General features: G+C 40.5%; 1 protein-coding gene across 1 annotated transcript in view; it reads left to right on the top strand.

Moving 5' to 3' along the window:
• Positions 1–471: 471 nt before the first annotated feature.
• Positions 472–17025, top strand: part of LOC113591033 (netrin-G1) — a 38350-nt gene continuing 21796 nt past the window's right edge. The window contains exon 1 of the mRNA XM_027031389.2: positions 472–789. Coding sequence (XP_026887190.1) covers positions 544–789 — 246 coding nt within the window. The 5' untranslated portion in view covers positions 472–543. The remainder of the gene's footprint in view (positions 790–17025) is intronic.

The following is a 17025-nucleotide window of genomic DNA, read 5'->3' as shown; positions in this document are numbered from 1 at the left end:
TGACTAAAAAATAATGTCTTGCCTCTTTAAAGGTAAGTGTGGCTATTTGTAATGAGGAGACATGTTTAGGACATCTGAAAATTACAGAAACACACTTAATGCTCAACCTTTCCATTTGTCTTTTCTCATAGCTTGAGACCTGTCTTACATTTTTTAAACAAACCCTCACGTTCCTCTTTTTTCTTTGTATTCCTCACAGACCATGGAGTGTCACAGGAAACAATGACTGGCAAGACACTGACCTGGAATGGCCTCAGCTTACAGGCATCAGGAATCGGCATCTGTCCCCCTTGCTAATGCCTAGCTCTCACACCAGCTTCACCTCAGCGGGTTGTTCTGGCCACACGGGGGCAGCAACACGATCGACGCGAGCCACAAGTAAATAAGTGCCACTTTCCGAGCCCAAATCAGCTCTGCCTGTGCTGACATGCTGCCGCAGCACCCTGCCTCTCTGTCCCACTGAAGCCCTGCCATATTGGAGAGGCCCGCCCCCTCCCATCGCCCTTTGCTCCGCATTAGCCGCTGCATTCCCTTTTAGGAGCCATGCGACTATTGCTGCTGTTGGCCCTGAAAGCTTTGTGGGCGAGCTGGTGCCAGGCAACACAGCATTACCCTGCCTCTTGGGGGCATTACGATGTGTGCAAGTCCCAGGTGTACACGGAGGATGGCCTAGGGTGGCATTACATGGCTTGCCAGCCCGAAGCCACTGACATGACTAAGTATCTAAGAGTGACCCTGGACCCAGCCAACATCACCTGTGGAGACCCACCCGAGATGTACTGTGCCCTCGTAAGTTATAGCTCTTTTTACAGAAGGGTTGCATTTGTATATTAACTCCCTGTTTTGAAAAAAATATTGAAAAATGTGCAAAAAAACCCCTGTAATATAAACATTTATCTGAACAATAATTTGTATCATCCTGCATGAAGATAATTAAGGTTAGCCCTTAGGTGCGTGTGCTGGGTGATGTTATCTTCTCTTCCAACATAATTCCTAGGAAATTGTATGAATTCACCCCCATTCACTCAGATTTCAGTGATTTCTACGAGGGCCTCTTCTTTATGTACACCTTCAAGCTAAGGCCATTAATGGCATTGGCATTCACTGCATGGTTTTTGTTGCATGCTTTGTTCTCTCCTCCTTTTCGAACATGTTCTCCAAGTCACCGTCATTGTTTTTGCCTGCTCTTTGCCAGGTCCTGGTCGCATAATGGCTTTGACTGCACCGTTTGAATTACGAACATAAACTCAGATTACATGATCCGAGGGCACGGGGGCTCCTCTCGGAGGGAGTTGCGCACGCGAGCCTCCCTCTCATGTGTCTCCTCACACGCGCATCTCCACTCCACATTCTCCGCAGCTAGCTCGGCCTCTTAGATTTCCATAGCAGTGTAGATAAAGGAAACGAAAGAGCTCACGCCCAGTCTGTTATCTGCCAAATGAAAATGCAGCTCAGGGAGAGCGTCTGCTGGAAATGGAGAGTGCAGATTGCCTGCAATCTTGGAAAACTCAATGATTTAATAGTTTTACAGGTCATGTGTTTCCTTCATCAGGTACATTATTCAGACTTACGCTCTAGAAGTGCTATGGGCCTCTTATAAACTATCACATTTGGAAGCAGATGTGCATGGGGTTTTGCTTTCTTTTAAGCATATTGTTTTGCTGAGCCTGGGAGGAAACTGAATAAAATAGCCATGAAAATGTGCCCAAACTTGGACTTAGTATAAGCTTTCCCAAAGACTTATTCAGGGGATTTCTGTATTGATATGAACATTTCTGTATTGATATGTATATTTACATGCGCTGAAGACAATTTCATACTTCTTGTAATACAGCATACAGAGTATATTACATACTACACAAATATAATTTATTTATAAATATACGAACAAAAGTATTGGGACACACCTCTTAATCATTGTATTCAGGTGTTTCATTCAGTCCCATTGCCACAGGTGTATGAAACAAAGTACCTAGCCATGCAATCTGTCTTTAGAAAGAACGGGTCATTCTAAAAAGCTCATTTTGTGGTACTGTTCTAGAATGCCAATGTGGCAAAAAGTCAGTTCGTCAAATTTTTTCCCTCCTAGATATTCAGCTGTGAGAGGTATTATTAGAAAGTTGAAGCCTTTAGGAACCACAGCAACTCAGCTATGAAGTGGCAGACCACATAAAGTTACAGAGCAGGGTCACTGAGTGCTGAGGCACATAGTGTGTAAAAGTCACCAACGCTCTGCTGACTCAATAACTGCAGAGTACCAAACCTCCTCTGGTATTAACATCAGCACAAAAACAGTGTGGCAGGAGCTTTGTGGCATGGGTTTCCATGGCCGAGCAGCTGCGTGCAAACCTTACATCACCAAGCCCAATGTCAGAGCACGAACATAAGAGTGGTATAATGCACACCACCACAGGACTCTGGAGTAGTGGAAACATGTTTTGTGGAGTGAAGAATCACATTTCTCTATCTGGCAGTCTGATGGATGAGTCTGGATTTGGTGAATGCCAGGAGAATGTTACCTGCCTGTCTGCATTGTGCCAACTGTAAAGTGGAAGAGGGATAATGCTATGGGGTTGTTTTTTAGGGGTTGGCCTAGGCCCCTTAATTCCACTGAAGTGAAATCTTTATGCTTCAGTATACCAAGCCATTTTGGACAATTGAATGCTTCCAACTTTGTGGGAGTCATTTCAGGAAGGCCCTTTTCTGTTCCAACATGATTGTGCCAAAATCAAGGTCCATAAAGCCATGGTTGGGTAAGTTTGGTGTGGAAGAACTTGACTGGCCTGTACAGAATCCAGACCTCAACCCTATCAAACATCTTTGGGATGAATTAGAGTGGTGATACAGTGATTGTGAGCTCGGCCCTCTTATCCAACATCAGTGTCTGAGTTCACAAATGCTCTTCTGGATGAATGGGAAAAAGACACACTCCAGAATCTTGTAGAAAGCCTTCCCAGAAGAATGGAACCTGTTATAGCTACAAAGGGAGGACCAACTCTATATTAATGCCTATGGATTTAGTAGGAAGCGTACATTGACAGTGATGTGATGAAGGCCAAAGACATGGCAGACGCTTCACGCATGCACACACGCACACCATACTATGTGCTGGAAAGGCACTGCCTGATCGGCACAGTGTAGCAGAGTAAACAAAATGAAGGGAAGTGTGGCTGGATCTGTGTACCCTGGTAGTGGAAGGGCCGCATGATAGCACTCCAGCATATGCGAAAGAATAATGTAATAAAAGAGTCGTTAGCACTAACAAATGATTCCAGAAACACCTAAATTAGCCTATTGTGTCTTTCATATATCTGCATATAACTTTTTTATTATTACTTATTGGGTTGCTAGATGGTGATTACATGCAACCACTTGAGTAAGTGAAATATAAAAGTATAAAGCATAAATACAGACTGTGGCTAATTTGCATGTGAAATTAGACAATTTGCTAAGAGGTTGACAACAGGGGGCTTTAAATATGCCATCACATCTCTTGTAATTTAGCGTATCTCAGCTCTGCATTAGGCTTATCTGTGGGGGACTCAGGAGACAGAGCTTCTGTTATTGAGGTTAGTGTTTTCCTGAGGAAAGGCACAGATCTCAGTAGTGTTCCTACAGCTAGATTCATGGCAGGATTTTTAAAGAAGTTAAATGTGCTGGAGATGTTCTGAGAAGGATTTATTTTAGAAACATCCCAGACAAAAAGTCTCACTCACATACACACACATGAAGTAGAGATTTTTTATTAGGGGAATGACATCACATTCATTGTAGGAGTCTGAGCATGAATATTGCATGCACCCTGGTTCCACCATAGGTATGAATGTGTTTTCTTTCAAAATATATCACCTGTCTCACTCATTTATCACTTGCACAAAGGTGGGAGCCAGCAACACACGCACATGCATGTACACACATACACAGAAGATGGAGTGTGCAGGACAGCTTTTGTGCAGCAGGGAGTTAACCCTGATTTTATTTTTAGCTGTAACATCTAGGGAGGTTGTCCAAAAACATGTAGATGATTCACTTCTCCTAGTTCTCTCTAACCTTTTGGCTTCTGCTTGGTTGCAAGATCAACAAATTGCAGCAAAGCATAACATGCACAAAGCAAAGCTGCCTCATTCAGAATCCATCTTATTACACCACAGCATGGATAGCCTAGATGAGCCATTATGATTAATTACATAATTGGCTTTCATACATTACTCTGCCTTACAGAACATGTCCTGAAATCATCAAAATTGGTTCATAATTTTGCAAGAATGTTTTTAATTAAGACAAAACAATAAGTTTCAGCCATTCTAGTTTTGCAGTGAGATCCATTAGTAGAGGGATGTTCCAGTAGTGCTTTAATCAATAATTCTGATCGCTAATGTGGGACAATGAAAGCTTGTGGAAGGCAGCAGTATATTTAAAGCCATTTAGATAACTGTGTGTTGAGAATATGCAAAAGCCTTAGCTGTTCCTCCCCATGATAAAGCCTTGGTTAAAATGCAGTTGAAAATGCAGCTGGGTGAATATGAAAATAAAAGAATGAGGTTTTTTTTTTTGTTGCATGGTCTTCTACATACATGCACTCAGGGTCCTGTGGAAAGTTATCCATAACGAAATGGAAAGTGATCAAAATAATAACTCTTGTACCTTCTATGAAAAACCAAAGCTCATTTATTTGTAACACTATTTATTGTGCATATCAGTGATTTATAATAAAAAGTAATAATCACAGCAACTAATAGGTACCAACATTCACTGTAAATAAATTATTCATAGGAAATGAATGAACAGTGTCTGAAACCACAACATAAGAGCAAAGCCTGGAAACAGATTTACTGGAAACATAAATGTGCAGATTTTTAAAAATAGGAACATCATGTATTTCTAATAAAGCTGAAGTAGTAGCTTGTTTTTTTCTGATTGGAATATATAACTTAGGAACTTGGGAGTTCCTAATGTAGTAAATTGTATTGTACATGGGTTTTTTGGCCATAATTAAAAAAACAGGCTGATGTGACTACCACCTACAAAAGCAATTGTAAAACTTCTATCTCCTCCTCCTCTTCTACCTCAGTGAAACTCTGCGTGAAACGGCAGTGTGCCAGGCACAGCTATGGCCTAACACCATATAAAAGACATTCATTGTAGACTGCCATCCTATGATAGCTAATGCTTCGGAATTTGTGCATGCTCATTCATCTAAAACATTAACAAAGGTCAAAGGTCAGGACTAGAGACTGTTTTGGTAGCTGTGGCTTTTTTTTACATAATTCTAGAATTCTATATGGTGGACTATTTACTTTCTGCTGATTTGAGAACTTTCATTTTATGGTTTAGCTTGTGTATTTTTGTAAATCAGTACCATTTGCTGTTATTGGCAAATCTTTTTTTGTTGATGTTTGCTTTCGTAGGTCTTGAATGCTATGTCTTCTAGCTTGGACTTTGGTGTGTTGTACATATCTTTTCTTTGTACAACTGATCATTATAAATCAGGCATCTTTATCAGGAAGACATTTGCAAGCTTGCGAATGCATGCATCCATCTCACCCACCCTCACCACCACCCTCCCAACCTAAAGATCGGCTCTTTGAGATGTAAACTTTAGGAAATATTCCAACATCTTTCTAGGCGGTCATTCGGGGACTTGCAAAGGAACAGAGCTTTCAGATAATCCTTGCTAGAAAAACAATGGCTCACTAGAGGGCTTTTTCCTTCAAAAATAATGCGCTGTGAAAACAATACAAGCCTCCCTGGTGGCATCGCTAAAGATTGTTTCGGTTCCAGGAGCCCTGAGCAGAAGACGGGTGGAGCCTTCCTCAGCTCGAAAGAAACTGCTGAGAAGTGGCAGAGGACGCATGACATGCAGGGCCGTGAGTGCCAGCAGAGTCTGGGATGCAAGATTACTGTAATTCTCCTGAACTTTGTCCGCTGACTGCACGGTCAGGACGAAGGCAGTCGGAGCCGCTAGAATGCCGTGTGCCTGCCTAAAAGCTTTGGGGTGATGACGAGGATGACGAGGATGAGCAAGTGCTCTAAGCCGCTCAGAGATCAGGAGAATATTGACAGGCATTGCCAGAGAATTAGCTTTGCTGGCTGCAACGAAGGAGTTCTAACAATAGCACAGCTCGTTATCCAGTTTTAGTCTGCCTCCACCAAGAATGCACTTCAGAAAAATAGCAGGACAGGCAGACTCCTCTGGAGACTTTTTTCTAGCTTTAAAATGCTTTGCTGCCTGTTGTAGGAAACATTGGCTGATATCTGCTATGCTGCAAGTCTAGTTCATCAGGACTTCATGCCCCAAACAAATCCATTGCCTATGAAAATAGATGCATTGATTATGCCTGGAACACCCTTTCTGGATTCACTAATTGTATCCAAGTCACTAGTAAAACCTAGTTCACTTCCTGGATTCACTTTCTGTATCAAAGTTACCAGTAAAACCCAAATTTCTCAGCATTAACAGAAATGAACAGAATATAGATTTGAAGAGGCTTGTATGTTGTCGTTTTATGTGCCTGGTGCATAAAAACAAAGAAAAACAGAAGCCGTGTGCATGTGTTTCCTCTGAGAATATTATGTTAATTGATATATTGTTCTAACATATCTCGCTGGCACTAGCAGTGGAGGATGGTTTGTCTATGTCCCCTTTTCATGCTTTTTGTTCTCATATTGATTTCCTCACTCAGTCTTTTGGCTGGGTGCATGCACAAAATATCCTCAAGGCATCCTTCTGTGCTTCTAGGTTTCTCCCTCGCACAGGGCCAGAGGAATGAGGCTGGACCAAGGTTAATTTCTCAGCAGATGAAAATATGCTTGAAGGAAAGTGGGAATGAATAATGCAGGCGGGCGTTGCAGGGCAGGAGGCTAGACACCCGTGGAATGTGTGCTCAGAATTAGGTCTTCGTCTCTACGCAGATCTCCCATGGTGCACGGTACCATTCGTAATTGCAATTGAAATTTAAGTTGTAAAATAAATACAGTTTTATTTGACAACCAAGCCAATGGTAAAATGACAGTAATCTGCATATGTTGCATTAACACAACTGAGTTCAGTGGTAGAATTTTTATGCTTTTTTATTCAAAGATGTCATGTTCTTCCCTAACATAAACTTTAAAATTATATTCCAGCTGCATTCAGTTTCAACCAGGATGAAGGACACAGTTGGTGTGAAGTTCTCTTAAGGAAGTTATCGCAATCTAACATGCTACATTTAAAATATACACTTTAGAAAGCTGACCCTGACATCATGCATATCCACAGCTATAGGCGGATCTGTACTTTCTTTGATCAGTTCTATGTCATCAGAATTTAAATGACTTAATTTATTTTGTGCACCATGTTTCCAGTGGCCGCTATTGTGAATCACCTGTTGCCCAGTATTTATAAGTATGCATGCAGTAACAATATTTATAAGTGCATTTTCAGTATAAATGTTTATTAAAACCATCCAGCTGATAATTTCATCTATGCCAAAACCAGGTCACTCAGCAAAGCAGCCAGTACAGGGTGCAGTCAGTCAGCTGATTTCAGACTACAATAATGGTACCAGAGGTGGTTCATTACAACTGACTGTGGACTGTAAAATGCATGTGCGTCTATGAATTGCAGCTGTAGAGTGGAGCTGGGTGTTACTCATTATGTACTATTACTGTTTATTGCCAGTCCTGCCGAGACCAGTGTCATCTTAGCCACTGACTCTTAAACACATGGGTGTTTCGCCAACCACTGATACACGCCTTGGACCGTTAGCAGTACCTCAATAGAAGTACTGAAGTATGATAGTTATCTAACACAATCTACAAACCATGATAGTGTATAACCATCAAGGCATTTTAACTGACTTTATCTAAGAATAAAATAATTTAGTTTTGTTACATTTTATTTTGCTACTTATATAACACAAACCAGAGGCAGATGATGGATAATGAGGTCACATGTCTCTAGTGGCCTGAGGTATGATTTAAGGGTTAAATGCATCTTCCCTTGACTGTGCCATATTTACACATGCGAAACATGTCGAGGGAGCTTTAACCAGCTTAAACCAGCTTAAACCAGCCAGCAAATAAATTAATGGAACAGGGCGCCAGCACATGAATTAATATAACTAAGAGGTTCTGGCAGTGTGTCCTGCCTGTGCCAGCCGGTGAGCCAGGCCCACTGGCTCACACTGGGAGTTAGTTCTCCTTTTCCTCATGCTCACAGCTTCTGTCAGTGGGTTGTGTGTGTGAGGGAGGGGGTGGGGTTGGGGCATTATAGCTGCTACTCTGAGGGGCAGGTGAGTCGCGGGAGCTTAGAACCTCTTCACCACAGTGAATGAGGGAGAGAGCAGTGATAAAGCACAACTGTCCTCATCTCTTCAGGTTGTTTTTTTTTTTCTAGAAATGAGCAATTGTGGGATCCTTTTGTATTTTGGAATGTGAGCTAAATGTTAGGGTGTCCTTGCCTTAACTTTAGACCTAAACTGAAGTTATTGTCTATGTTGTTGTCCCGTTACAAACCACCGGAAAAGTATATCTGTAATGTTTTATTCATTATGAAAATCAAGTGTTGTCTCCTACTGGTGCTAGAGTACTGGGACCTCAGGGAGGCTTCATTGGTGGGTGGGTGGGTGGGTGGGTATGTGTGTGTGTGTGTGTGTGTGTGTGTGTGTGTGTGTGTGTGTGTGTGTGAGTGTGTGTGTGAGTGTGAGTGTGAGTGTGAGTGTGTGTGTGAGAGAGAGAGAGAGAGAGAGAGAGAGAGAGAGAGAGAGAGAGAGAGAGAGAGAGAGGGAGGAAGAGAGAGACAGAAAGTGGCTTTTGAAGTGAATCTGGCAGTGCGTGTAGCAGGTTTGGCAGGAGTAGTAAAGTGGACAGCTTCATAGTCACACTCGCCAAGTTGTCAGGGCTGATCGATCTCCAAAACTGTGTGTCGAAGTGAATGATGCGAAGGATCCCAGCTGAAGAGCCCAACAAATAATATGAAAACACAAAAGTGTTTGAATGATCAAGAGAGAAAAAGACGGATGTGTAAACAAGACTGGTGCATTTTAATTAAAGCTGTGAAGCTCATGTTTTCGATTGTCATCAACTTCTATCAGAACGAGAGCTCTCTCACGATGCTTCTTTTCCCTTTCCCTGTCACCCATAACAGACAAATTGGCAAACGTTTTGCTTCTGAAACACCTACTAATTGATTTGTCACATTAGGCTGAACAGCATAATCAGGAAGCATTAAAAACATTTTCACAAGAACTTGCTCGAAAATGGTTGAGCCAACATGAAAAAACATGAAATCTATTTTAGAAGAGGTTGGCAGTCCAGGGGGATTTGCTGGCAGAATCTCTTTTATGCTAATTTGCCTTCAATAAAACCTTATTTGATTTGATGTCAAGAGCCTCTAAATGAAAAGCCTAGATCATTCACCATGGTCTCCATAACGAAGCCACTCAAACTTACACCCAAATTAATCTTTCACACTTTGGCATGCAGAATAGAAAGCTCATAGGAGATTAATCATGTTAAGAAATGCCTCTGACTAGCTCTCCATTAGAGTGGCAATCAGGAATACATGAATAGGCAGATGCATACTAAGAAGACTTTGTTGTCAGTTTTCTTCAATGCTCATCAGTTCTGTGTGATCAGAACAGGTTGCTGGTTTAACTTCTTTAACTACTTAGAATTTGATGCTTTTGTCATTTAAGCATTAATTAACATAATATTTATCCTTCTAATATCATATTTGTCTTTATCTTCATTTGTAGCGTAAACAGAGCGGACTGCAGGAGAAGGAAGGGATATAGGGATAAGGTTTTATGGTCAGATGAGACAAAAGTGGATGTTTGTAGTCAAAGTTCAATATGCTCTGTGTGGCACAAGCACTGTCCATTCTTCAACAAACACCACCCCAACAGTGAAGAATGGGGGTGGCAGCTTCACCTTGTGGAGATTATTTTCTTCCTGGAGACAGGACTGCTTTTTAAAACTGAAAAATAGATGGTGCAAAATTCAGGGAGATACTACAAGACAACCTACTTCATCTGGTAAAAAACTAAATCTTGGGAGAAATGTCATCTTTCAGTAGGACTCAGAAGAACAAGGTGAAAGCAACACAGGAGTAGTTGGACAACAAAAAGGTGAACTATCTGCAGCAGCCAAATCAAAGTCCAGATCTCATTCCAATGAGAATCTCTGACACTATTTGAAAATTGTGGCGAACAAGTGTCAGCAAACGATCCTGAACAACTTGTAGCAAATCTGTCAGGCAAAACATAAAAAAACACAGCCAAACAATGTGCAAAGCTTGTAGACACTTACCCCAACAGACGTAAAGCTGGTATTGCAGCAAAAGGTGGTTCATTCAAGAACTTGTGTAAAAGGATTGCATTCTTGTAAGATTTGCAATGAAATTACTGGCTGGACAATCAATGTGTCATTTGTAATCCAGAGGAATATATATATAAGTTATATATGAATATGATTAATTTTAAGGGGGGGGGGGGTATTTTTAAGGCACTGTATATTCATAGTGGAGGTTTGTTCTGCTCAATCTGCAAGTTTGTTATTATCACAGGCGAGGTACAGACAGGATGCTGAGGCGAGTCATTCTTTCCAAAAACACAGATGTTTACTGAACACGAAACAAAAACGAAACAGAGACACGAAGAACACTGAGCGGCAACGAAACAAATATATAAGCGATAAATTGCTTTAAGCACAATGGGGCAGCTGAAACATAGCATACACTGGGTCAAACACAGAAACAAACACCTGGCCTTAAATGCACGAGGTAACGAGAAGTGAAACTAAGAACGGCTGCAGCAAATGATTGACAAATGAGAGGGGTGTGGCAAAAAGGGAAATACACACACACACATACACACACACATACACTCAGAGCCAGGATGAGACACACACGGAAGCTGAGAGTAAACAGTAAATTATTATCCATGACTAACACACCTATTGATCTGGATTTTGATTTTGAATCAAAGGGAAAGAAACAAGCACATTCATCATAAGAAAAGATATGCACACACAACACACACAACACAAAACACTTGAGGCTTGGCGGAGTAGTCGAGGAGGGGACCTGTGGGTCTTAACTGTGTTATCACGCTGAAAGATGTCAAAGTTCAAAGAGAGGTATGTTAATCAATCACATTGCTTTTGAAAAATCCCTCAAATAACTAATCACAACTAATTATTTATTTGTGTTAAATATTATTATATATTGGATAGCTTTAGACTTGTGCATTTTGGGTAAAATGGCCTGTAGTGATAGCGTGTGATGATGGAATACTGACTCATCTGTGATTCTGCTGTATGTCCCTGAGTACTCATGTTTATTAGAAGTAAGTTTTGTGTGTGTGTGTGTGTGTGTGTGTGTGTGTGTGTGTGTGTGTGTGTGTGTGTGCATGCGTCTGTGCATATTTTTTCTTATGATGGTTGTGCTTGTTTATTCCCCTTTGATGCAAAATTTGTTAGTCATGGATAATAATTTACTGTCAATACCTCTGAAGCAAAATATACAGTAATATTAATATGTTTTACTAATGCATGGAATAAACCCTATACTCCATACATGTAATACATGCTCTGGATAAAAGTGTAAATTCTGAAAAAAAAACTTTTTTAATGGAATATAATGTAGTTAATGTAATGTAGTTTATCATGGACTATAATTATAGAATTCTATCTAATATCGTCTGCAAATGGAATAAATTAACCTCATTTCTAACAACCAGTTTGAGGTTGGTTACATATGAAGACTTCCTCTTTAATAATTCCAACTGTCATTAATTTTCTAGCAATCCTAGAAATCATCATATAATCAGTCATTATTTATATGGTCACTCACTCTTTATTTCTTTCTTTCACTATCATGTTCACAAAGATATATTAGAATTAATTTTAAATGATAGGGGCCAATAAACATGCATAAAATTGATTAATCTGCCTAAGTGCACCCATGACAACCCACTGAACTTCCCAGTTGATGGAATAAGTTATAACTAGAATGCCAAAATTTCACTTTCCAGCTCATGAATAGAGGTCAACCTCATTCTACCACACTGGACTATGTCTTAATGGTCTTAACATCTTAACAGCCTTAACATTTTAACATGCATCTGCTGCCAATTATTGATATTTTACTGTATTATCCAGTCATTTGTTCAAATCATCACACCATTTTCATGACCAAAGAGCCCTATTATGCTCCTCAAGTGACAGAACTGATACTGGCTTCTATTAAGGCTTGATGGCACAAGTACGTAATGCTCCCCTCAGCTGTCTCTGGGCACTTATGTATCCTGTAGTGCTGCTCTTTCTTTGATACAGCCTGTTTGTTCTCCATGCTTTCTCATAGTGAGCGGGTGACTATGCTGTGCCTCGTTTCCCACTGCCGCCTCATTTCTCTCAGGGTGACAGATGCGGGGGGTTTAAACCCCATCCTGCCCTGGGGGGGGGGCATGTCTGTGGCCCATTAAAGAGCTATTGAGCTTCTGTCAAATTGCCAATGCTTGCAACGTCTCTACATCTCTCCACCCCTGCCACCCGCCAGCCACATTATCGGTCCTTGTTATCAGAGACACGAAGCCACATAAATGGCTCCGTGTCTCCACAGACGTGGGCAAGAGTCCTAGGCATCGAGGACAAGCCACCTCATATGAGCCCATGATTCCTCTGTGCACGGCAAGCTGGAATTCAGCGAGAGACCTTCTTGGGGAGCATTGTGTGGTAGTGATGACAGGCAAAGCTCATAAACCACACCAGTATGAGTTTCAATAGCTCTGCCCAAGTGGTTTCAAATGAAGAATGAAGCACACCAGCAATAGCTGGTGGAACCTCTGGTTCAACTAAAAACATCCTCTATGAAAGAACTCAGAAGCCTCCACACAGCTCAAAAATGGTGAATCATGGCTCAGAGAAGTATATCTGTTAGAGCTTCATTGCAAAAATCAGTGTAGTATGCATATTACACTAGTTATCAAAGATTTTTTTCCCATTATGTATTTTTGCAGACTGAATCCAAATATGTTTTCATCTGTCATCTATAGTTTGTTTTTGTTTTTTTGTTCCGGTATACTTGCATATTGTAAAAAATGGAAAAGCACTACCAAGGAAAGTGGAGTCCCTCTAAGTTGGCAGAATACTGCTGGACACTGAAGAGGGATGTTCTTGAGGCCAAATATAGACAAAAAATCATACCTTATGCATTTTAGAAGTAAATCTGTACATATGTTAAGTATAATAACATCCACCTATTTTAGTCTCAGAACAAAAAAAAACTTTGTTCATTGGTGTTATTTGCATGTGTGTATGTATGTGTGCGGTGTGGGAAGAGCAGACAGGGGACGGGGGGTAATGGGGCTATGTGTTAGAAACATCTGTCTCCAGCACTGATTTGCTGGGCAGCTTCCTTCCATTCGTCAGCCTTGGCTGTCACCAGCAAGTGAATTGATGTCCCTCAGTCAGCTCCTCTGTCACATGGCATATTATCTGCAAGCTCAAGTTTGACCATTTCACATATCTCTGGGAGAAGGGAAATTCTACCTTGTCAGGTCTTCCCCGGCAAAATTATAACAGATACAAACTCCTTATGTGTCTCACTTTGATGCTTGTGTTAGAGGCATGTGGAGACACTGTAATGGTGGAGATTCACTCGGGTGTTACACAATTTTGTGTCATGGAGCTGATTGCTGTAAGTCAATTAGTTATAAAAGTTATTTCAGTGAGTGCACTGAAATACATGTGTATTTAAATGTTTTGCAGCAACCATACTAAGGGAAATTTCTAACTATGTGTTATGTGTCAGCACTGGCTCTAAAATAAAATCCCAAGAAACAACACCCAGGATGAAAATCTTTAAATTCCCTTTAAGTCCCTTTTCAGGTAGTTGCCCACTGAAATGGCAAAGATCGCTTTTAATGCGCTTGACACTCACTCAATTAGCACGGGTGACTGCTTTTATGATGAACGCGCCAACATCCCCAACTCAGCGTCCAGTGGCGTCACTTTCCCTGGCAACAGTATTGGATTGACCCCACGGGTCTAACATGACCTTTATGTGGGCGTGCTTGCACTCAGATGGTTAAGAGGCATGTTTGTGTTCGGGCAGCTTTGGGAATGACAAATCAGTGCTGCTGGGACTGATGGAGATGTCAGCTATTCTAATGAGCTCCCGTCTCATTCCCAAGCCCTCCATGGGGTAGCAGAAGATCGATTTCTTATCTTTTTTTTTTTATTTGTTTGTTTTAATCTAATGGCCAACTTAATTTGTTATAAAGATTTTTTGTTTTTTCAGGGATTCTTCCCAGATTTTTCTACCCATTTTATTCATAGGCAATTCCCACCCATCAGGTGATTCCTTTTGTCACACAACTGCCAACCAGGGAGGGCAACAGCTGTCACATGCTTCCTCCAAGAAAGCACGCAGTCAATCATCACATTTTTCAAGCTGCAGCTCATGCAGCATCAGGTGGAGTAACATACCAACTGATGATGCTTGAGTACACAGATGCCCATGATTGGCCAGTATCACTGTAATTGACAGGGGAGAGTGAGTAAGCCACCCCTCCCAGCCACCCACCCAGCCACAGATGGCTATGGCATCATCAAGGATCAAGCTCACAATCTCCTGATAAAAACGTGTGATAGCTGATCTGTCACTTGTAAGATGTTGACCATCCAAAATACAGTTAGATTAAGTACAGAGTTTTTCCTCTAGTGTCTTTTGACCATGTGGCTCTGGGCAACAGGAAGCTGAAAGCAACAGGATTATGCCAATTTTGGTTTGGAGCTTAATGTTTCAAGCTATGCTGGGATATTTGTGACCACTGCTGGTCACCACACTTTCGCCTAAACCCAGGGAGAACATTATTGATCCTCACAGGTGTTGGGTAACAGGTGTTGAATAACCCAAGAAACGTTCCTACCCTCTCAATTTCCATCAATGCATGGACATTTGTCTATAGTAGAATCTCTAAGTGCTGCAGTATCACAGAAGCAGGAATCAATGGTGTGTCAATGTATGTGTGTGTGTGTGTGTGTGTGTGTGTGTGTGTGTATGTTTCATGTGCAAGTGCCAATGATCTTATCTCATTGACTTGCACAGTTGGGAGGGATGATTCCATTTTGAGAGCCTTAACATGCTCTACCTAAGTAAGCTCTGCAGCACTAGTGGAGTTACACTCTACAAGCTTACTCTCTAATAGCATATTCAGTATGCTTCATTATAGAATATCAGGCACATACAGTGGAAAAGATACCAGACAACAGCACAAAGAAAATATGGATTTAATCATTATGGCCTTAATTATCATAATCCTGAAACTCTAAACTTTAAATGAGAAAAAGTGCTGTGGACTGCACTGTTTTGGTTCAGGGTTATGAAAACAGCACCTCAAAGAATAATGATCTTTCTTTTGTGATGAGGTTATTGTCAGTGAGGTTATTGTCAATGATGTCTAAGCCTGCTTTGATATTATATATATATATATATATATATATATATATATATATATATATATATATATATATATATATATATATATATATATATATATATATATATATATATATATATATATATATATATATATATATATATATATAGCTTTATATAATAATGGTAAATTTGCAGGATGATTCGTATGTAATCTCACCAAACCTTTTACAACTCACCCAGAATTACAACAAGGTATAGATATTCAATTCAAGTTCAATTCAGTGTTGCTGGAGTTTATTTTTAATGAGCACTGACCTTATTAATTGAAACACTATCCTTAACCATTCATAATGTTTCTTGCCATTTCAATCATACAAACGTTTACAAATCATAAGATTATATTGTCAGTGTTTCCCTCATCCATATAAGAAAAGAAGCATTCTTCTCTGAGAAAGAGGTTTTATATAGCCATCAATTAATACATATTAGCATTTTGTTTATGATCTATGTGTATACACACACACACACACACACACACACACACACACACACACACACACACACACACACACACACACACATCCTGTCATATCCTGTTTGCAGAAACAGTGGAGAACAGTTGTACAGTGGGGACGGATTAAGGATTGAACTAAAATATCCATAGAGGATTCTATTACCTTCTTGTCAACTATAATGTTAACACCAATTTATCTTTAGCAAATACTTTAGCACAATACTATAGCTCAGCTCATTTTAAATGGGTGAAGGTAGCTCAGTGGTCAGAGAACTAGGGCTCAAGTGACAATGGGTTTGATCCCAGCTGACGCAGGTGAACCAAATTATCCTTGAGTGAAAAAGGACATTGTCCCTACAGCTTGGATAGGTTACCTTGGACCAGCTAAAGAACAAAAGACAATGTTAAATGTAAATTAATGTGCCTAGTGTGATAGTAAAGAAGCAAGAGATGACGACAGGCAAAGGTCAAAGGGCAGTGAGCATAACAGGGTAAGCAAGGACCTACCAAGCTTTTTAGTCAAAACCCAAAAGCAAAGGATATATCTGCTGAGACAGAGCTTCGGTTTGTGGCAAACCTCAGGTTACAATTAAGAATTCAGGTTTGCAAAATTAATCTGGTTTGTTTACATTTTATCTATGTATTTGTGAGGCAAATGGATGATTCAGGAGTGAATATGTTTTACACAATAGCAATGAAAATGGGACCCTGGCAGTGTCATTCATATCATTCCACTGGGGTACATGTGTTTTGCATCATTAAGCAATGCTTATAATTATACTTGTGTCATACAATAGAAATTTAGTAAAAACCACATCTTGTGATGTGTGGGTCTTTCAAGAACCTTAGCCAAGCGAGACGAGGGACTGTGTTCTGCTGATGACTGATTTTAATGACATAGTGCGTAACAAATCCATTCACGAACAAAAAAGTGAGCTTCGCTTCCATGCAGCAGAGCATTTCGCAGTTTGTAATTTCATTCTGCTGTTGATTTTATTCTGAAAGCAACACCCCATTATGACCACTGCAAGCAATCAACATGCATACAGGGCTGAGATTAATGGGCGTCTATAGCGAGTTCACGGCT

Source organism: Electrophorus electricus, chromosome 7, assembly GCF_013358815.1.
Source record: "Electrophorus electricus isolate fEleEle1 chromosome 7, fEleEle1.pri, whole genome shotgun sequence".
Lineage (NCBI taxonomy): Eukaryota > Metazoa > Chordata > Actinopteri > Gymnotiformes > Gymnotidae > Electrophorus > Electrophorus electricus.
The sequence above is the reverse complement of the archived record's forward strand: the minus strand, read 5'-3'. Positions and strand labels throughout refer to the sequence as shown.